The sequence below is a fragment of the Phymastichus coffea genome, unplaced genomic scaffold (assembly GCF_024137745.1).
Source record: "Phymastichus coffea isolate CEN01 unplaced genomic scaffold, Cenicafe_Pcof_1.1 PCOF00152, whole genome shotgun sequence".
In the NCBI taxonomy this organism is placed as follows: domain Eukaryota; kingdom Metazoa; phylum Arthropoda; class Insecta; order Hymenoptera; family Eulophidae; genus Phymastichus; species Phymastichus coffea.
In genome coordinates, this window is record NW_026706963.1 from 226,897 (window position 1) to 248,065 (window position 21,169).

At 43.6% G+C, this 21,169-nt stretch overlaps 2 protein-coding genes across 14 annotated transcripts; one reads left to right on the forward strand and one right to left on the reverse strand.

Moving 5' to 3' along the window:
• Nucleotides 1-149: 149 nt before the first annotated feature.
• Nucleotides 150-11,915, reverse strand: LOC131672526 (phospholipase D2). Of its 4 annotated transcripts, none has more exons than XM_058949800.1 (15): nucleotides 11,904-11,915; nucleotides 5,844-6,024; nucleotides 4,726-4,900; nucleotides 4,306-4,663; nucleotides 4,111-4,231; nucleotides 3,607-4,030; nucleotides 3,279-3,514; nucleotides 2,832-3,099; nucleotides 2,604-2,763; nucleotides 2,278-2,535; nucleotides 1,945-2,209; nucleotides 1,397-1,854; nucleotides 1,080-1,320; nucleotides 677-1,006; nucleotides 150-609 (listed from the first exon to the last, which is right to left on the reverse strand). In XM_058949800.1, exons 2-15 carry the CDS (start codon nucleotides 5,886-5,888, stop codon nucleotides 508-510), a joined length of 3,441 nt encoding a protein of 1,146 aa, XP_058805783.1. In that variant the 5' UTR covers nucleotides 5,889-6,024; nucleotides 11,904-11,915; the 3' UTR covers nucleotides 150-507. The 4 variants fall into 4 exon arrangements, with proteins under 4 accessions (XP_058805783.1, XP_058805782.1, XP_058805781.1 ...); XM_058949799.1 differs by lacking the exon at nucleotides 11,904-11,915 and adding an exon at nucleotides 10,913-11,045 and having other exon boundaries at nucleotides 5,844-6,021; XM_058949798.1 differs by lacking the exon at nucleotides 11,904-11,915 and adding an exon at nucleotides 10,913-10,989.
• Nucleotides 10,997-21,169, forward strand: LOC131672527 (uncharacterized). 10 transcript variants are annotated; one of them, XM_058949813.1, is made up of 12 exons: nucleotides 10,997-11,764; nucleotides 12,907-13,141; nucleotides 13,754-14,089; nucleotides 14,218-14,423; nucleotides 14,834-15,110; nucleotides 15,188-15,355; nucleotides 15,519-15,534; nucleotides 15,672-15,955; nucleotides 16,738-17,060; nucleotides 17,470-18,008; nucleotides 18,252-18,317; nucleotides 18,393-21,169. In XM_058949813.1, the coding sequence occupies exons 1-12, from the start codon at nucleotides 11,695-11,697 to the stop codon at nucleotides 18,537-18,539; spliced, it is 2,667 nt and encodes an 888-aa protein (XP_058805796.1). In that variant the 5' UTR covers nucleotides 10,997-11,694; the 3' UTR covers nucleotides 18,540-21,169. The 10 variants fall into 10 exon arrangements, with proteins under 10 accessions (XP_058805796.1, XP_058805786.1, XP_058805790.1 ...); XM_058949812.1 differs by lacking the exons at nucleotides 10,997-11,764; nucleotides 15,519-15,534 and adding exons at nucleotides 11,827-12,147; nucleotides 12,308-12,451 and having other exon boundaries at nucleotides 13,754-14,094; nucleotides 14,220-14,423; nucleotides 15,188-15,351; ... (2 more) ...; nucleotides 17,470-18,000; nucleotides 18,235-18,317; XM_058949803.1 differs by lacking the exon at nucleotides 15,519-15,534 and having other exon boundaries at nucleotides 11,026-11,764; nucleotides 13,754-14,094; nucleotides 14,220-14,423; ... (3 more) ...; nucleotides 17,470-18,000; nucleotides 18,235-18,317.

The following is a 21,169-nucleotide window of genomic DNA, read 5'->3' on the forward strand; positions in this document are numbered from 1 at the left end:
CGTATGTATGAAGCGTTACTGCAAACGGACTTTTAAAGGTGGTAAATAGACGCTGATTCATTAAATTAAAAGTTGCAATTTCGACAACAATAAACTCTTTTTTATTAAAATTATTAGCACTTCAATAACAATTAATGTCATAAAAGTCATAAATATTACATTTCAACAGTAATCAATATCAATTAGTACAATTAATAAATATTTGCACGATAGAATTCCTGCTTTATAAAAATCGTTCGAGGAATGTGTATATATATATATATAAAATGATTTTCTTAAAATAGTTAGAGATAAAAATTATCGTTATATTTATAAAACAGTCCGAGCTTTAAAAAGAAATAGTACAAAATCTACTCTAGGCCGTTTTTTTTATAAATGTTAAAACAGATCTTTCTTTTACATTAAAATTTGATCGAAAATGAACATTCTTTAATTAAACAAAATGTGTCACAGCATGCATTTTTTATGAAGTTAACCTCAAAACAATAAAAACGACATTAATACTGATCACGTCCACAAAGAAGTCGGCATTATACCTTCGACTGTGTTAGCTGCGGGCTTCAATGACTCGTTACATAAGAAATTCAACGGCATATCTACCAAGTGTCCCTGAAAGATAATTTTTTATTACATTTTTTTCAACTTTGCTTTTTTTTCGATTATTATGAGTACATACTTTTATATTTGTTATCATTTCTTGAGCTGCAAGAGGATCGCTTAAGCACAAAGGTGTCTCATCTAAGTATTGCTTCAACATTGCAAAATTAATGATTTTATTCGAAGGAACACAATGGAAGACATCTTCAAATATTTCCGTATTAACTTGACTCCTTTTACGCCAAATATCATGATAAAATGTATGTTTCACTATATCTTCTAAATCTACTTTTTCATCTGACCATAAAAGACCTAAATGCTCACGAAATAGCTGTTTTCTTAAAGATCCAGCCAATTTGCCACATTGGAAAGGTATATCATTCATTTTGCAATCATCAAATTCTGTGTCCTATAATTATGTTTAAAGTAAATTTCACGAAAAATCAATGTATCAAGCAGTGTATCTTGGAAATTAAATTTACATGGATAATCACGGCGATTTCACTGTCTCTCGTGGCAATCATACTTCTGTCATTAATATTCGCGGAGCCGCATATGACAGTATTATCATCGACAATCATCAGTTTGCTATGTACATAAATCAATTCTGTAACCATCGTACCATTGAGAACTGAATGTGTTCTCAAGCCATGGAAAGTTATATACTGACTAGGGTCTTCAATACCAGCTTCAATGAGCTGATTCATAATTGAATCTTTCCCTCTAAAAAACATAAATCAACTAATTAGAAAAAAGTTTCTGAACATTCAAATTAAAAAAAGTTTTAATTTAATTTGACCTTGATATAGAAGCATAATTCCAATGAGTAATTGCTCTCAAAGCTGCACCAGTGGGTCCTCCAACTTCGCCTTCAAAACCAGGCAACAAAGGCATTATTACAAAAACTCTAAACACGGAACCCTCCCTATACGCTCGTAAAATCCTCTTCATCAAAGTTTCTCCAATGCGATTTTTCACCATCGCATTATCATACGTCGCCAGCGAAATGAAAAACTGATTCTCGATATAAATATATCTCTCCGCTTTGTTAATAGCCTGGATATAAGCTTCATGAATGCTTTGCTCAATGGCATTGGGCTCGAGGAAACCAGCCGACCAAGAGCTTACGGATCGCAAAACTTGGCATCTCACATTGTGCAGCTCGTTAATTCCAATATTTGGCACATTGTTCTTGCAATCTTTATAGGACTTTGGCAGCAGGAATGGATAGGTTGCGTTTTGTTTTGCTTTCTCGAGCTGTCGAAAAGAAAACAAACAAAAAGTAAGTCAAAGCTTGAGTGCACGGTTACAAATTTTAAATCGTAACACTTCGAAAATAGCATTCACCTTGATAGCATTCCACCGCTGAATGAAGTGCCTGGCGACGTCTCTCGCGCTGGCGCCTTGCACCATGACACCAATGTCGTGCCAAGGCATACGAGGGGTGGTACTACGATCCACGAGATCGATGTACGGACTGTCGAGATTATGAAAATCTTTCACGATAAAATTTGTGTAATCCTTGCCGATCCACAATTTCCGGCTGCCAGGTAACTCCAATTCGTCGTAATATTGTCTGCCTTCACCATCGCCGTATTGCATAAACGTTGCGCTGTAAAATGAAAAATCAATGTCAAAAATCAATGTTTATTCGATTATTAGCAATTGGAGAAATCTTACTTATCAATGGTGTCCCCTTCATCGTCACTATCACCAGCGTGACTGTAAACCATATTGATAAACTCTTGTTTTTTCACTCTCACATTATGTTTCACTCGGTCGACGGTATTTTTTGCCATGTCAAAGAGATTTCTCCTCTGTATGCTTGGAGTATTACATTTATAATTTTCGAAACCTTGCGGCGGAGAGAGTAAAAACGGATCCTTTGGATCGAATTGTGGCGTGTCTGGTTTTTTACGACATTTTGGAACCATTGGTCTGGAACACGTTTTTTTATTTTTATCAAGAATACCGCCTAAAACAGTAGAGAATGTGTAATCACTTACAGTAGAGGTATAGTTTTCGTTGTTGCCATTGCAATGGTATTGGTCGCGATAGCCAATTGCAACAGCACGTGGCTTTCAGCGTTTTCTGTGACTCTCTTTGTACTCGTACTGGTAACTTTGCCCTTGGATGGTATATAAATCGTAGACAAATGCGTTGAATCTAAAATAAAATATTTATGTGAAAACCTAATTTTTCCACATTTAAGTTAACGGTGCATGTAATCGTACCTATATCCGTTAATCTATGTTCATTGGTATCCCAGCGACCATAACACAAATCAATACCACCTAGGAAAGCAACATTTTGATCGACGACAACGATCTTTTCATGATGTGCCCATAAAAATACACCAACTCTCGCATGATCGGGATGCCTAAATACTTTGATATTTGCAGGACAGAGTTCAACTAATCTCTGTTTGCTGTAATAGCTGTTTATTCCTAACGCTAATTCCACCTCCTTGTAAATCATTATGAATATTTTGACCCCATTTTCCTAAAAAAATAAAAAAATTATTCGTTATCAACGATATAATTTATTTTGAATTAAGTTAAGTACTTTTATGATGATTTGTTTGATTCCTGGTTAGACATGCAAAGTGATAAATACAAATATAAAGCTTTACGATTGTAATTCAAGTATTATCAACATATTAAGTAAGTTGAAACACTTACGGCTTTTCTTTTCAAAATATGATCTAGTCGCCAGTAGTTCTTCTGATCAGCCGGCCTTTTTAAGAAAATTTCTGGTGATAACCACCAGTCAGCAATAAAAATTTCCTCCTTGGCATTCTCTAACGCGTCCGCGATAGCCGACATGTAGCTCGAGCCGTCGACAAACCAGGATGCTTGTATGGGATATCTATATGGAACAAAGGATTTATGGGGGTTTGCTTGTATAAATGGTCTACCTATAATAAAACATCAAAAATATAAGATTTCACTAATACTACAAAAAAGGAGAGGAAAAACATTAATATTTTGTTATTTATGCTATGCTGACCTTCATTTTGCGCCAGATTTTGTATATACTCGAGCCATTCTTTAGCCTTTCTTCTAGTCCAGCATTTAACTAAAAGCTGTCTACTAAGATTCTGTATCTGTAGGCCGTTCCTCAAGCCAGTCGAGTACATGCCCGAGCTCACTTCGAATTGATTATCCATTAAAATAACGGACTTTACACGGCCATCCTTGGGACTGATGTAAGCTATAAAAGTATCTTTGACGACAAAGTGACGTTTATGCCACGTGCCGCACATAGACATGCAACAATGGCCACACCATATACAGCACTGACCATGCAGCAAGCCGCAGAAATTGCAGCCTGATTTTTTTTCCGAACCCGTTCGCTTTTCAATCATACCCTCTTTGCCTTTCTCTCCTAAAGGTCCGATAAATGACAAGTGTGACAGCTCCAAGAAACTTATCTGTATTTGAAATAATTTTACACATTAAATAAACAATTAAATATGAGAAACTGATACAAGAGCTTGACAAATTTAATTACAGTTTCTGGATGTCTTTTGTAGATATCAATTTGCAATAAGGTATCTAAATACTGTTCTAATGACCTCATTCTACGACTTAAATGTTCATGTGGTACTAAGACTTCGGGCCTGTTTGGAAATCTGAAAGAAAAATCTCCATTAGTAATCATCAGATCCTAAATGTGTCATACACTCAATAAAAAATGTTTATCTACCTTGGTAAGGCACCTCTTCTTTTAGTTCCACTGTCATGAGCCATACTTTTGAAACTGGTTCTCTTTTCTCTATGACTTTTGGTAGGAAAAGGTATATTTAGACTTGTTCTAAAAATTTTCAGCTGGCTATGAAGATGATGGATATGCTTGTATCTCTTCTTAATCGTCCATTTAAAAGATCCATGAGTAAACTCAATGGTATATAAATTAGGATTCAGAGGATGCGTTGTAACACTTCTTTCTACATCGATTATTTTTACATGTATATCTTCACATGGAATATAAACAAATCTATTCTGACTGTTGAATTTGACAGGTGGATTGTGTACTGCTAGAAATGGCAGTGCTCGCTTTTCACCTGGACAAAAAGTTAATGATTATACAGTGACATAACAAGAATCAATGAAATACAATATGTACTTTTGTCACAGGTGTCTTCACAATCTTTCTGGATATCCACTGGCTCTCCATTCTCATTAACTGTGATATTTAAGGAGTCAGGAACACCAAGCTCATCATCGTAGTCAGATTCGTGAGACAATGCAATTTCTTCTGCAATGTTTTCTGCACCATCATCCCGCAGGTCTGTGGTTTCCTCCATTTTAACCAAAATCAGTCTATATCAGTTGTTACTGCTAAAATTGCAATTGCTGCACTGTCACTGTATTCAAGATAACAATTAATCTTTGAATAAAAACATGGATTAAGGAACATCCAAGCTATATATATGTTTTATACTTTATAACCAAATATGCAATATTGAGCAAACGTAAACAACCAGTGATAAGATGATTATCAGATAAATTATCTTCTAAAAATGAATGTTTCTTTATCAATCTTTAATAGTCAACTAGCACAATTTCTGAAACGTCATGTGAAACAATGAAAATGATAAAGCAGGAAGTAGTTGTCAAGTAGCATTATGTAAGAGAGTAGAATGCCTTATACAAACTGAAAACAGAAAAAATTTAGAATGGATTTCTACTTTACTCAATACAGTGTAAAAACCATCATTGTACCATTATTAAATCACTTTGCCCAATATAGAATTTTATCAATATTTTCTTTAAATTATTAAAATTAACGTAAAATATTTTTTGAGAGTTTCAAGTAATCTAAACGTAACTTAGTGCCGTTATAAAAAAAAAGAAATTGCATCAATCTGATTACTGCAAACTCGAACTCACTCACGATTCCAAATACCCGCACCAAACTCAACGTACACATTAATCTGGGTAAAAACCGTAAAGATAAACATCCAACACGCACTCAACGGAGTTATGCAGAGAGCTCAATGAAATTTGAAATAGCCAAGTGGCCGACCACTACACTTTAAACTCGCGCTAGGCACTTTGATCTTCTAATGATTTCACTAATAACTTTCAATGCCAGCAGCAACAACTACTATAAACGAAGGAAAAACGACAAATCACGTACGCGCTCGCGCGTTAAAATGAAGAAACTGGAATTGGAATCGAAAGGAATCCTACTTTGCATAGATCTACAGCTATCCTTGAGTGTATATCACCATTGCTCACCTGCTTGCGATGTAGAAGCGTAGCAGCCGCGGCGCAGCCTCCCATGATGACATAGACAAACGCTGTTATAGCGGCCTTGAGAATGAGGTCACCCTTTCGGAGATTTCTCTCCCTCTCTCTTCCTCGTGCTATAGGTTATATGTATTTCCCCCGAAAACACACTACTACAACTGACGGCCTTCTGGAACGAACTTCTATACATAAGCCAACAGCCCGCAGACTTTCTATAAACTCGCGCGCGCCGCTATGTTGTTGGATCATGAAAAGAGGAGAAGGGAGAGCCGTCGCGCGCGCGCGTGTGTGTATGCGCGCGCTGGTGTGTTTTTAAAGAGCCTCGAGCTTTTCTAGCGTGCGAGTCACGTGGTGACGCGCACACGCGAAGATAAACGAACTCACACGACTGTTAAACGTGAAGTTCTTCCTCTTTTTTTTTTTATTCGTTCGCCGTTTGAGTTACGTTGCACGACGAGCGCAAAAAGAACGAGTTAAGCGCGAACAATTGCGCACTGCTTATTGGACGTTAGCTTGACTTTCCGCTCGGCGAAGCGGTATTAAAACTTTCAAAGCAATAGAGAGAAAGAGAGAGAGAGAGGGAGAGAGGCCCTCGTGTACAGCTGGTGCGTGGAGAGAAAGAAAAAACGAGACGTCGCGCACTCCCACCGAGATGCCTCGGCGAAGAGAGTGGAATAGCCCAAGTGCCACCTGCGTGCCTTTCTGCGTGGAAGGTGCACGCACTCGAGGGAGACCCGATGCAAGTGCGCGTTCTCGGAAGGGAGGATGTCTCCTTTTCTTCGATCGAACTGACGCACAACGTTGAACGCCAATAGCTGTTTGTTCGGGGGGTTCGGGTTTCGTTTTCACGGGGATTTTCGACTCTCGGAGTATTTCAATTTGTACGGTTCGATGCCTGGACGGCTTTTCACGACACACGTGCACGATCGGAATGCGTGTCTTGATCGGTCGAGAAATAGCTCGAGAAACGCAGAGACTCAAGGACAATCGCTCGCGAAGCCATGTCGCACGAGAGGTCTTCCGTTATCTCAGCGAGCGTATTCCAAGTCGAGCGGGCACGCGGGTCGCTTCGCAATCGTTATATTTCAGCGCTGTAAGCGCCGTACGTATGTGTCGTTTCATCTCGTGTCAGCAAGTTAGCCACTGGCGACGCTCTCGTGCCCGTGCGGGAAGATTGGGCCGCGCGCGGGGCACAAGCAGCTTTCGTGTGGTTACGAGAGCGATCATCGGAAGAACGCGACGGGGACCGAGGAGGGGAAGATGTGTGTGCTTCGCCGGAGGCCAAAAGAAAGACCGAGAATAAGACGCTCACTTGTGCCGAAACCGCTCGCGTGTTCGAGAGGCACCTTTCGACGCCGATAACTCTCCGAGGAAACAGAGCCGCGCTTTCTCAGCTTGCATTTCCTATAGGTGGCGCGCTTGCGCGCTGCTTGCGAAACGGTAGCAGAGAACGGTCGGACGCCGGCCAATTTTTGGTAGCGCGAACCAGGAAAGCGGAAGGCAAAAAATCGACAGCGGAGATTACGCTACTATCCGCTCTCGTTGGCCGCCAAAACGTCGGATACTTTGATCGGACGAGAGACATTCCTGTATATTGGAGAGCCGAAGAGTGACCGAGCAGAGCTTTTATCGGCGAGAGACCCTATCAAAAGTCGGCGACGATGACCCACTCCAAGGTCGCGCCTCTCCCCTTCGCTCCCCCAATCCTTTTGGTTTTCTTTCTCTCTGGCACGCGCGGCGCCAACATAGAAAACCACCGGCAGCTCTTGCCGTACTTTCACCGGGCCCGCTCTGTTCACGTGGCCGGCACATGTTTGTCTCCAAACTGCCCAGCGTCTCGCGCGTTTCTTTTCTACCTCTTTATTTCTCTCTCCCTCTCTCTTTTTTCTGATCCAGACTCTTGTGGACAGCCCAAGCACGCTCTCTCTGCTCTTTCGGGAACAAACTCGATGCGGGAAAGACAAGCCGCCGCGAGCGAAACTTTTTCGAGGCACGCACTAAACGTCCGCGCGGCATCTGCGATTCGTTCGATAGCCACGTTCGACGATCAAATTCGCCCAACTTTCGGCAGCGCCAATCGCCTGCAGTCGGAAAACCACACGGAAAAACTTGGCGCCGCCGGCTTTGAAAGATAGAGAGGAGAGCACGGGAATGACTGATCGATAGCGTCCCGAGCGTGATCGGGAGTGCCGGGCGCCGGTGCAATGACTGTCGCTTCAGTCCAGTGGTGGTAGCGCAAAAGATAATAGATGCGCGCGGGATACGAACCCAAGAGCGCGCGGGTGCGCGGCCTCGCCTCGACGACTTGTCGTGCCCTGCCATCCAATTGAACCAGTCGTCGAGCGCGCGCGCGGCTCCGAATTCCTATGAATAATAGGCTGCTCGCGCCGAAGCGGCGAGTCGCAGCGGGTATCGATTTGCTGCGTGCGCGCCTATTATCGAACGTGGATACGTACAGCGAAGCGAGAGAGAAGGAGGGCGAAAGCGTACTCGCGAACATTTTTTCAAAGGCGTGCAATTTGGATGGAAACGATCGCGCCGCCTCGAGCTAACAGCCAAAGAAGAAATAGGGCGCAAGCGCACGCGATAAGATAACATCGGCCACCAAGGCCAAAGAGTTTTCCCGGGAAAGCGTCGATGCGTCTCGCGCCCACGACGCTCGAGACGTTGCGGTTTACGGGCGATCGAACCACGCGCACGCACGAGCGACGCAAGGAGAGAGAGAGAAAGAGAGAGAGAGAGCCAAGTGTCGCTTGAACAAGGAAAGGAAAGAACGACAAAGACTGCGGGCAAGGCGAGGCGAGAGACTCGCGAAGATCGAGTCGAGAAGCGCACAGAGGGAGAAAAGGGCGACCGGGAGAGAGAGAAAGAGAGAGATATTTGTCGGTGCCAAGGCGTGCGCTGCGACATCGTCGTCGACGAAGTTCGGCGCTCGAAAAGCCAATTGAAGCCCCCTTCCCGCTGACCCGTCCGTCGACCCTTCGAGCGCGCGCTAATGCATCTTCGAAAAGTGATCTCTCTCTCTTTCTCTCTCTCTCTCTGGCTTTCGAGCGAGTGGTCGTGCGCGCGCATGCACGGCCCTTTAATCGCCCCCCACCGCCCGGCGCGCAAACTGGGTTAGAGCCACCACGCGGGCACGGCGAGAGAGTGGCTGGCCGACCAATCCACGGCCGCGCTGCAGCGGACGAGCCCCAAAGGCTCTCTGGCGCCGCGACCTCGAGGCTCGGCGGCTCTCTGGCGCAGGCTGCCTTCACAACGCCGCGCCGCGTGGCCTCGCGACCGCGGCGAGGCCTTCGCCCATCCGCGTCGATCGAACAAGCTTCACCCGGCCGCGTCCACTGCTTGGCCATCGTCGTCGCCGACGCGTGCGTTCGTGCCAACCCGTATCGGCAGTGACGTAGCCGCGCGAGCGAAGCGCCCGCAGGCCGCACGCCACCGCTGATCAATGATTTCGCGCGAGAGAGAAAGAGTACGCGCGCGCGCACGCCACGGCGCCGAGGCTGCCAGCGCGACGTCGGTGGGCGCCGAGCTTGCGGAGAAGCTCGATCCGCGAGTCGCGGTGCCTACGTTGCCGCCGGACCGTCGACGCGAGGAGGCCGCCCTACCCTGAGCCCGAGGGGCGCGAGCCATACGCCTCTGATGCCGGCGGAAATGCCGACGGAAATGATCGCTGCCGAGAGAGGCGACCGGGCGTGCGCTGCGTGGCCAATGGCGAGCCGTGGCCAATTAAATTCGACGTCGGCGCAAGGGGATGACAGCGCGACACAGCCGCACACGCGTCTTCAACTCGACGCGGCTACGGCTCGAATCGCTTCTCTCCGCGAAAACGCGTTGCGAATGCTGATCGATGCGCGCTCAACGTGTACGCGCCCCGTGCGATTTGCATTCCCTTTTGTTTTCGCCAAGTGAATCGCCGTTTCTGCCAAGATTAACAGCGAAACCGTGCCCCCGTAAGAGTTCCACGCCGGCGACAGTAAGCAGAAGGCGGACGCGTAATCTACCATTCGGACTGCACGTGAACGCCTTGAAAAAGCTCAAATACAGGTCCCACGTCCAACGCGTTTCGCTTGCATCAACTCCAAAACTTCGCCGAAAAATCCAAGGCTCCGACACTCTCCTGTCGGGCGCACGTTAATCCAGCAAAAAGAGTACGTAGGCACACGGGCTATTCGGCCGAGGTGGCATTCTAGCTGCCGCGCAGCCCAGAGTCCCCGACCCTAAGGAAACATTTGATATGCCTACACGATCCTCTCTTTCTATGGGCCGAGCGATCCCATGCGGCGAGAGAGCGAGACGATTTCAATCTCCCTTTTTCCCGTATAACGCCGCAATGGCATGTGGCTGCCAGCGGCGCTCGGCTGCACGTGCACACACGCGACTTCGCGCTATATCCAGCGCCGAACACACGCGCCTTTATTTATACGCCCGTATTTAAACCTTAGCTCCATTTTCCTCCAGCGTGATTCCTCGTCGCGAACTCACAATCGCGCCGTCTCTTTCGTACATCGAACTTCGAATTTCATCGGCTAGGCGTATTACGCGCTCCACAGTGTAATATTGCCAGAATAATAAATGTCACGCGCTGCTCCATCTACACCGAGGCATCCGCGCAATTGTTGACGATTCACTGAGTATGTAGCACCGACTACGTGCCGTTTCCCGAATATTGCTATTAATCGACCGTCGATTGTTATCGCGACCAGTTGTGTGTCTTCGTCTCCCCCGGTCGAGAAATGTTAAACTACACAGCTGTGTTATTTATATAGTGGTTAGTGCGGCAACAATAACTAAACAAAATTGCTTTCTGAATATCCAAATCGAGAAATATACGTGTAAACGGCCCCGAAATCGACGTACAATGCGCTGAATGAACGTTTAAACAATTGTTATAAATAGTCCGGCTGAGCTTGATAAACGACTTAAACTTGACACTCATACGCATTTACGTGCATTAAGAAGCTGACAGCGGCGCTGCTCGATTGCACGGTACCCCGACCGAACGAATCCACAAAATTTCCCCGTGAATCGCGAAGAGCTGAAGTAAAATCGCTACGTACGAGCATGGTAAAAGTGTAGAGGGTCGGGCACTTATAATGCCAGGCAGCGGCCAGTGGCATTTGCATCGAGCGAGGCGAAGACGTGCAGCAGTAGCACGTGCGGCCCGACGTTGTGAAGGCAGCTTGGTGATTCCCCTCTATGTCTGCCCGACCAAACTTGTGTGATAGGCACTGTAAGCACAGTAGCGCCAGTACCAACACAGCGCACTTCTGCGCGCTCGTCAGTACTCGGATAGCCACGGCGTAGTGTAGATCGTGCGCTGGACGTGTCAACCAGCACGCGCCCCACTCAGAACCTGTCTCTCTCTCTCATTGGTGTGTGACTGACTGGCTGGCTGGCTGGCTAGCACCTGCGATGAACGAGCAGCAACAGCAGCAGCAGCAGCGAGAGTGAGTGCGTTGTGTGTCGTTGATCGTCGCGAGCACACACGCAGAACCAGAACGAGGCCTCTCGCACACCTGGTGGGAAACTCATAGAATCGTTTGTTCGAGCAGCTGCTGTGCTGCTTGTACTTGCGTGCTCCAATTTCCGCTTCCGGCGAGATGAGCGAGGTGTGCGCGACGACGACGACGACGAACAAAGCTAATCGTGCGGTCGGAACAACGTGAGTGTGCTCTTGCACCTATGTACGCTGGCCCTTTAAAGTGCGATGTATAGTACGTGTCCTGTGCAATAGTTGTACTTATTGTGCGTGCCTGTGAACGTAGTGGAGAGACGCTTGCTTTAAGCTCGTGGGAGTGTTGCGACGAGGAGTGCAGCAGGTAAGAATAGCAGCAAGAAGATGGAGGAGTACGTGCCGTACAAACGGCCGCGACTGGTCGACTCGCTGCAGCCGTCAGCAAGTTTCATGGGTGAGGATTGAGCTCTCGCGAGCACAATTGCGTGCTGCGCGTTCAGCGCTCAGGAGAATGAGGGAGTAGGAGGGAGAGAGAGAGACAGAGAGAGAGAGAGAGACGGAGAAAAGCTACAGTTTCGTTTTTCTCCACCTACGGTACTGGTTGGGGGATCCCTTTGTGCGCGTTCTCGAGAGCAGTCGTTGCGCGCTAGCTGCGTAGTTGCCTTTTTTGGGGGAGAGCAGCAGCACCGTCGCGTTATACCCGAGAGTAAGAGAGAGAAAGATAGAGAGCGAACAGCAGAACGGAATTTCTGCCTCCTCCTCGTGGACGACGACTTCGCAAGCGCCACGGAGATGAGGTCTCTCGGCATCGATCGTGCAGGCTACTCATACTTTTAAGTACTATATCATTTGGTTAACTATATGTGTCTTGTGTCGTCATTTCTCACTCCCTCTTCGAAGAGTAGATAAAGGCTAGAGAGTATGACAGGCGTGGAAGGGAGTGGGGAGCTTGCGCAATGTTTATTTTCGATTGGATAATTTCTTTTTTTTTCGATAGACCGACACACGCGCATGCACGCACATACACATATATAAAGAGAGAGAAAGAGGTGGAGTATAGTGTATACAATCCACGAAAGGGAACGCGTATACGCGATGAATAGATAGGAGAGCTAGCTGCACGAGGACGTTTTGTATAGAGGTATGTATATAAGTGTTATAGCTCTGCTGCTGCTTTGCGAGAGTATTGACTCGATGGCTAGTGTCTTGAAGGTTAGTTCTTTCTCTCTCACGCGCAAGAGTAACCTTTCGCTAGAACTCCCTAGTGCGTTTTTATATTGCCTCATTGTTTCTTTCTCCGCTGACTCGCTCGTTCACTGTTTTTCTTTCATTCCTTTTTTTTTAAGCTGCGTGACCAAAACTCGTCGCGGAAAAATCAATTTTGCTCTCTCTCTTTCTCTCTCTTTCTCGCTCGCTCTCTCTCTCACTCACTCACTCTCTCTCCCTCCCTCTCTCCCACCCTCGCTCACTCTCTTTCTCTCTTCCCCCTACCTATTTGCTTATTTACTTTTCTCTCCTTGACTGTGATACACGACGAGTGAGGATCAAGGACACGAAACGGTGCGACTGAAACTGGGCGGGATTTCACATTCGCAGACTTGCGGAATAACATGGTGCCGTTCGGCTTCCTCGGCAGCCAAGAGCGGGAGCCAGGTCCCGACATGAACATGGCCGCAGGGATGCAGCCGATGCCACAGGGTTTGGCTGCAGCTCTCAATCAGCAGTCGCAGGACTTTGGCCAGCTGGCCGCGGCAGTCGCGGCCGCTGGTGTTGTTGCTGATTGGCGCCACGCCACTGATGCCGATACCCGCCATGGATTCGTCAACAAATTGTAAGCGACTTATCGCCTATTTTTTTTATTTGTGCGTGCGCGCCCACGTTTGTTCTTTTCTTGCCACGACTGATCTTTCAAGTTCGCGACAGTTCGGACATTTTCGCGACATTTTTGAGTATTCGAGCTTTCTTGAATTATTTCTCGATTTCGGCAATTTCATTCAGAAATGTATTCTCAAATTCATGCACGAGAACGATATTCGCCGTAAAATAAAATAGTTATCCGGGCGTTTCATCAGTGATGCGGGTATACACACTGAATACGAATTTTCGACAGGAAACATTACTAAAACATTTTTCCAATAGGAGATTTAATTCACGTGAAAGTTATTCGAGACCGAGCCACGAATAATACATAGACGGAGTCGCTCGCTCGCGCATGACACGTGTTTGTTGAAAATAAGTTATTCGTTGCATAACCCGATTGTGAGTAGTGAAATTTCATTTTTTTTTACTTGAAAAATTCAATCTATGCTTGCTAAATAATACAATGCTTTTATGGAAATTACGCTAGCTCACTGATTGCTCGGCTATTTATTATTTAGTACATCGATTGTCCTTACACAATTGTATCACCCATTTTTAATTGAACTGTTTGTGAACATCAAAGCATATGGCAAATTAACGATCTGCCATGTAATTTCGCCAGAGTGGCGGCGTTGACAAGGAACGTCGATGGCCCGGCCAGCAGATCACCAAAGTGGCTGGGAACAGCTCGGAAAATCGAGGGCAAGGCTTATAAGGCAGCGTTGTCGCGAGCCCACTACTTCGATCTGATGAAGGAGGAAATTCACAAATTACAAACGGGCGGTCTAAGTTATTCCACGATGTCTAGTCAATTTTTCCCATCGAGCAGTGCAACCTCAGCTGCTGCGACAGCAGCTGCCAACAACGTTCAACTCCTCAACATACCGCAGAATTACGGGCCAAACAGTTTTGGTGAGCCATCAGGTTAGACTAACAAAATCCAAAACACAATGATTAATCTACAACCCGATCAACTTTCCAAAGAGAGAAGATTGTCATCTCGAGATAAAAGTATCCCACGTGTAACGGAATTTTGGTTTTTGTAACAGTGACGGCGACGCAATCGCAAGCGGGTTTGGCGCATTCGGCAACTTCGGTGAACTTGTTTGGCGCTGACGAAGTAGTATCTAACCCTATGAGGATTCCTGTGACTAGCTCGATCGGCTCGGCGAGGCCACAGTTCGATGCGTTTAATGGTCGACAGCCCAGATCAATGGTTCACGATCAAGTGCCTGGCAGCAGTTTGCCATTAGGTGAGCAATCTCCTTCCTTACAATACAGATCGCTACGCATTTTCTCCTTTTTTTTATTGATCATGGTTTACTCACGTGCCTTATTTGCCCATCACACGCAAGTTTTTCATTATTTTATTGGCTGTCTGAAATTCACGACTGGGTCCAGAGCAGTGAATATTCTAGTAACAGTTACTTTAAACTAAGAAGACTATTGTTTTATTTTCCGAGCGATTGCGAAAGATAAAACTCATAAAAAATACAAATGTAAGGCAATCCGTCATCTTTTTGCATAACTTTTCGCTTTCAGTCTTATCTGCGACAATGTAAAATAAATGTATTCTGCGTCATAGATGCACGAGTCTGGAATGAATCACTTCCTAGCATCTTATCACGCGAAACATTAGCACCTAAGGATTCATTTTCTGCAGGCGATCCGACACAATTCATGCCGAACGCTGAGCCAGTATTAGGTTCGAACCTGTTGCACCCGATGAATGCTATTATTACCAATCCTCTCGGGCAGTACATGCCTTCGTCGTCAGTTAGTGGTGCGCCATCGCAGCAACGTGGCTTTGGACTCAACGACGGACAAAGTGTATTGTCGGAAAACAGTAGCATCGTCAACTCGCAAGGTTCAGCTCGGCTGCAGAAGGAGTGGCACAAATCCGCACCGTTCAGCTTTAGGAACAGTCTCATCCGAAAAATGTAGGTGTCGAGGAGAACGTTGACACGGTGTTGAAATGTTTGCGAGGGCTGCTTTTGACGCGTTGGTGCGTTTACAGGGCCCAATTTTTCTTAACTACACCTGACCCGCAGACAAACACCATGGAAAGCGCGATCTACGTAGCTACCCGTATCGAGAATGAAACTTACAAAACTGCCAATTCTCTATCCCAGTATTATGATGCGATGGTACAACGCTGCTTGCTGATCGCTAAAGAACGAAGTACGTAACAGATTATCAATAATTTACAGTACTATAAAGAAAAAAGTTGTTTTGAAAAAATGGAAAAATGTCCTATCGGTTTAGCTTTTACGCGTGATGTCATCGAAAATTATCGGCTCAAACCTAACCTTGATTAAATTGGTCAGTATCGCTTTTGATAAAACGAGCCACACTCAACAACAAATACTCAATGGACTTTACTTGTAAGATTGGTTTCGCTTAGTACTCGTGTACTTCGTATTTTTTAAACAATACTTCATTTTTTTTGCAAAACGTATTTTTATTTTAATTTTAATTTTATTAAAATTGCAGCTCCTCACGGTATTCAATATTATGTGCCAGACATCCGGCGGATTTATGAGGCTTTGGGTATCGCCTATCCACATCCAACGAATCAACAACCACAATTTTCCAGCAACAATGGTGGTCCATCGAGCAATGGTCGAATGCATGGCAACGATGTTGGTGCTGGTGTGATGCCGAGCCTGATGGGTACGGGTGTGGCACCACCACCACCGCCATTTTGCGCCATCGCCAGAGGCCAGTCGATGCCACAGTTTGCTGGCCACAATCAAATACTTGGTATTGATAGTAACGAAACCTCATATTCAAGTAAATATCGTGTCTCGTTTTTTTTCTCCATCAAAAATTTTTCTTTGCTGCTGTCGAACTGTCTCGCGCAACTATACGTGGAAAGGATATAAATCAGGAAATGCTGTGTGGCTTATAACGATTTTCAATTTTTCACTTGCTTCCATTGTAAATTTTATTGTCAAGTCAATTATTAAATTAGATATGTAAGTAATAATGTGGTAGAGTTCGATTTAATGATTATCTTGGCTTGAAAATTGAGGAATCGAATACAAATGAAAAATGAGTTTGATGTTAGACATAGTTGAGTCTTAAAAATTTTCAATTATAAATGCGTTTCAAAAAAACTAATAGATAGTACAATGACGTTTTTTTGAACGTACAAAAGATGTTATCAATAAAATGTTATCGATGCGACAAGCAGGTTAAAAAACAGGCATCACGAAGATGTTGCAGCATACGTGTGTATGGCGTCTGAATGACACACCCGTAGCGGCATCAATGGCGTAAAAGTCAAAAAAATTCATACAGTACTCATTATCATCGATTCTCTCTTATTTATGTTTACTAACAAGGATCCATTATTGTTATTATTATTATTATTATTATTATTATTATTATTATTATTATTATTATTATTATTTTTATTATTAGTTATTATGATTTTCACGGTTACACTAACATACATATTGATTTCAAATCTTTTTAACGCCACTCAACAAAAAAGCTGTATGTAGAACCAGTTGAAAGTCTTAACAAACGATATCTAATCTGTCCCGTTGTTTTTGTCGCTGTTGATCGCTTCATGAAAGGCATATTGTCGGAGATGGGGATGCCGATGAGCCAGGACAGCGTGCCGGAGGTGATCAAGCAGCTGGCTCACGCCTACAAGTGCCAGGAGCGCGAGAATCAAGAAAACGACGTGATGCTTCTCTGCTCTTTGCCTAATTGTCGTGAGACCAAGGACTTGCTTAATCACATCACGACATGCCATGTAGTGGGCAATTGTTGTGGCTCTACCAAGGAAATCATCGACCACTGGAATCGATGCAATCTCGCCGATTGCCCGATCTGCCTGCCAGTCAGGCAAGCCGAGAGAAATCTCAACTCGACCGTTGGTAAGTTGACTTTGCCGACTGCAACTCGTGCAATTTGTTGTTCCGTACTTACTCCGACAATTTAAAAAATGTCGGAGGAGTGACGCGTTTTTTTCTCGCTCTGAAACATGTGATCAGATCGCAATTCTATTTTCATTTAGTCGCGGCGTTCGACCTTCAGAAACAAGCTGTCAATTCAATTATCAAATTAAGAAAGCTTGGATTTTCATTGGATAAATTTGCATTATTCTGCCGAATCGTTTCCTAGTCCGAGAAAGGTATTACGAATTTTTCCCGCGAAATACTTATTGAGGCTTACGAGACGTCGTCGATAATTTTGTTTCAGAAATAAAAAAACGTCGTGTGAAAACAGCTTAAAAATGTATATCGTTTCATGACTTCTAATTAACCGTATCTTTTGTGTCAACAGTGACGGCGAGCCCGAACAATCAATTAACGATAAACCCATTTATGCGTCGACCGCACCGGAGCATGGGTTCGAGCTACCCCTCCACAGCCACATCGGGTCTACTGTCGAATCAATCGCAGGGTGGTCCAAGCAACGGTCTGGGTCCACGCAACGATCGTATCTCGCCACGCTCGTCCATGTGGCACTCGAATTACGACAGCTGGCGCTCGTCTAGCGGTGCCGATATGTCTATAGATAATAGCGGCGGTGGTGGTGTCACTGGTAATCGCCGCATGCAGCCCAGATTCTACATGCACAATCGCAATAATAGCGGCAATAGGCACGAAAGACGAGCGCCGCCTTACAATAATCCTTGGGCTGCTCCGGAGATCATCTTTGTGGAGAACAATAGGCAATCGTCTAGAGGACCGTCGCTGTTCGGTCCTATTGCAAGCAGGAATACCGACAGATTGCAGGGCTACGGCGCCCCTTGGCGTTCACCTGACGTTCTCTTTGTTGAGAACGTTCGACCTGCACATCGCCAACCTCAAGGTAATTTCATAATTTTAAACAATTCATACAGCCTTCACATTTTATTTTCTACTTTTGGTAAAATATTTTCCATCCACACAATTTTTTTATATTTTTTTCAAAACTACATTTAGTGATTGGAAATAGCAAGATTGTTGAATGCTTAAAGTACTACTTTTTTCTTATTATTTTTTATGAAAAGTAAAATGCAAATTTGGTTTTTCTTTGTAATAAATTCAAACTAAAACGAAATAGTGTTGACTTTTGTAGACTCTGATGAGCCAGTTATCATACCATCTGAAGAAGATGCTACTCCATCAGAGCAAGCGCAAATGATGGCGAGTATACAGTTCTATAAGATGTCATTAAAAGTTTCTTTGAGAAAGATGATTTAACAGTGTATATATTAATAGGCCATCGTCAAAACATTAAAATCATCTGGCGGTCGGTTAGAGCAGAAATACCGTTGCTCACGACGTAGTTGTTGCGCCTTGTGGCCGTGCCTGCACCGGCGTTTAGCCGCCTCGATTCAGAGCCTGAAGACGCCTATCCCGGGATGATCGGTACGCGGGAATCGCGGCCGACTATCTTACTGCATCTCAGGGCTACACTTCTATAAATCGTTCCTCATCATAGCGCTAGTTTATTTTCAAAGTGAGTTCTATTTTTATACGCAGAGAACGACTAAGGAGAATGCGCTTGGCAAGCAGGTACAAAACGATATGACGACTAGTAGAACGTCGTGGTCGTTGTTGTTGTTATTTACGAATATGTGCTGCTGCGTATGGCGAGCGACCAGTAACTATTCTGGCGATTACGCCTGTGTAACCAAATCTCGTACTGTGTGTAAATTTTCATTCGTTATTTAAAACGACTGCGAGTGATTCATTATTATTATATCTATATACATACATCTCTCTATCTCTCTCTACTTTCTTTAAATTGTACATTATTAAATACATCGGATTAACCTGGCTAGGTTTGTTTATATTTTTCTTTTAAGGCTCACGGCGGGTGAAAGCGTGCGTGCAAGTGCGTGTGTGAGTGTGTAAATGTGTGGTTGTGTGGAAATAAATGAGTATATCTGGTATTTTTTCATGCCGTCGTACAAAATTGTGATTTTTCATCGGTAGAGAGATATATAACGTCGAAGGAAATATTTTTTAAAGTAAGATGAATTCCGATATTTTTCTTTTTTTTTTTTGTTCGGAATTAACATACACGATTGTGAGATCTCGAGTTTAAGTTCTGAATGCGCGCGTGATATACAGCCTCGATTAAGGGAGCAAGGACCTTAGGCGAAATGATTGTTTATTTTATAAAAGAGATGGAAAAAAGTTTAATTTTAAATTGTTATCTAGGCACTTAACGGTATTATCAAACTTGCGATTTATTTTTTTCTGCAAAATTATACAATGAATTTATGATAATGTATTTTTATATAGGGCTCAATAGCTTTTAACGAATTATATAATTCTATATATGCGACTTATAAAGGGTATATATGTTTGGTATTCTTTCATTTGCTAAAAGCTTTAAGTTGTAATTAGCTAACGATCTTGAAGAAATAAAATAATATGTATGCGATTAATTGATTAATGATAATCTCTTATCTCTTTTTTATACATAATCGGATTTATATGTATTTTGAGTATTTAAAAACAACGTTCGCTTTATTGGTTGCTCATTCGCAATGCGGTATAGTTGTTGATAGAGGATACAAAGCAATGGACTCTTAATTGTTAACGGTCTTACTCTCTCAAAACTTAACTTAACAAATAAATCGATGGAATCAACTGTTAGGATTTCTGATAATCCAATAGTAGACTTTCAATGAAAAAAAGTTTGTGACGATAGATTATATGTACTGTACGACTTGTATTATTTTAAATGTAAGGACTTTCATTTATCATATCAATAGATTTATGTTTTACATATTAATGACATTATACTTGTATCGTAATTCGTATCATAAAATCGTCAATTAAGGGAAAGAAAAACACAAGTCACCCTTGTATAATTGTTACTGCTTGCTAGTAAAAAACCTAGAAGTAGAGACGTATTTTAATGACGAAAAATACGCATTTATAGTAAATTACGCTACGTAAAAGCAAAGTTAGCTGTTCTTGTCACGGATAAGGTGACAGGCGTGACTCTCTTTGCTTCCAAGTGGCGTATATGATTTTTCTGCGGAACGTAAAACCACTGGAAAAGCGCATGACTTTTCTCGCCAAAGTTTTGACGCCGTTGCTGCCTTCCAGGCATAGGTTATAAAGTATTACGGGCCATGACGCGCATTTACAGAAAGATGCGCAGTTGTACATGTGCGAAACTCGACCCCTGACCGAGAATGCAGCAATTGCGTCAGAATTACGATGAGAGAAGTCACGTACTTTCCCAATGAGGGATGCGGAAAAATAATAAAAAAATGAAACTTGTGATACAACATAAGAATGATTTTGTAGATAAACGTAAAAAAATGAAATAAAAAAGAGGCATATAGCCACTCGACTGGCAAAAGGAAATCCGACAAAACACTTGTGTTATATTGTATCACTGTTTTTTATATCGCCTTCAGACGAAATAAAAAAAAACAATAAACGAATTCTCTTTGTTGATCACTTTCGCTGTTCGTTAAAATGAACCCGACAACTGCGCGCGTGCGTACGGTGACCAAACACAGTTGTACATTGTCAATGAATGTTCCCTTAATCGAACGATTTTTGATTGTATACCGTGTACGATTGAAGCTACCGAGACAAATATAATGAATTTGTGAGACGCACACACAATCGATTCAAATGTAAGAAGAGAGATTTTCGGCGAAATTTAAGAATGCAAGGACGAAAAAGAAAAAAAAAACTTTAAATTGTGCAATATATGTGTATAAAGTGACGAGTAGAAAAGTTGGTTGAAAATTACGATCATCCATTTTACCAAGCGAGCGGAGCAAAGGAATAAAGCAAAGAATCTTGGATCTACAGAGCGTTCTCTTCTTTTCCTGTCCGAAAACACGCAAACATAGCCAACCGAAACGAGCCGACGCACTTTACACTTTCTCAGCGATCGAGCGAGAGCGAAGAAAAGCGCTGCGTCCTCGCGCCTGCAAATATTCTATTTTAACAATTCATGTATTTGTGCTGTTCGTAAGAATTAGAAATTTGATCAATAAAAAGACCAACAATCTCGA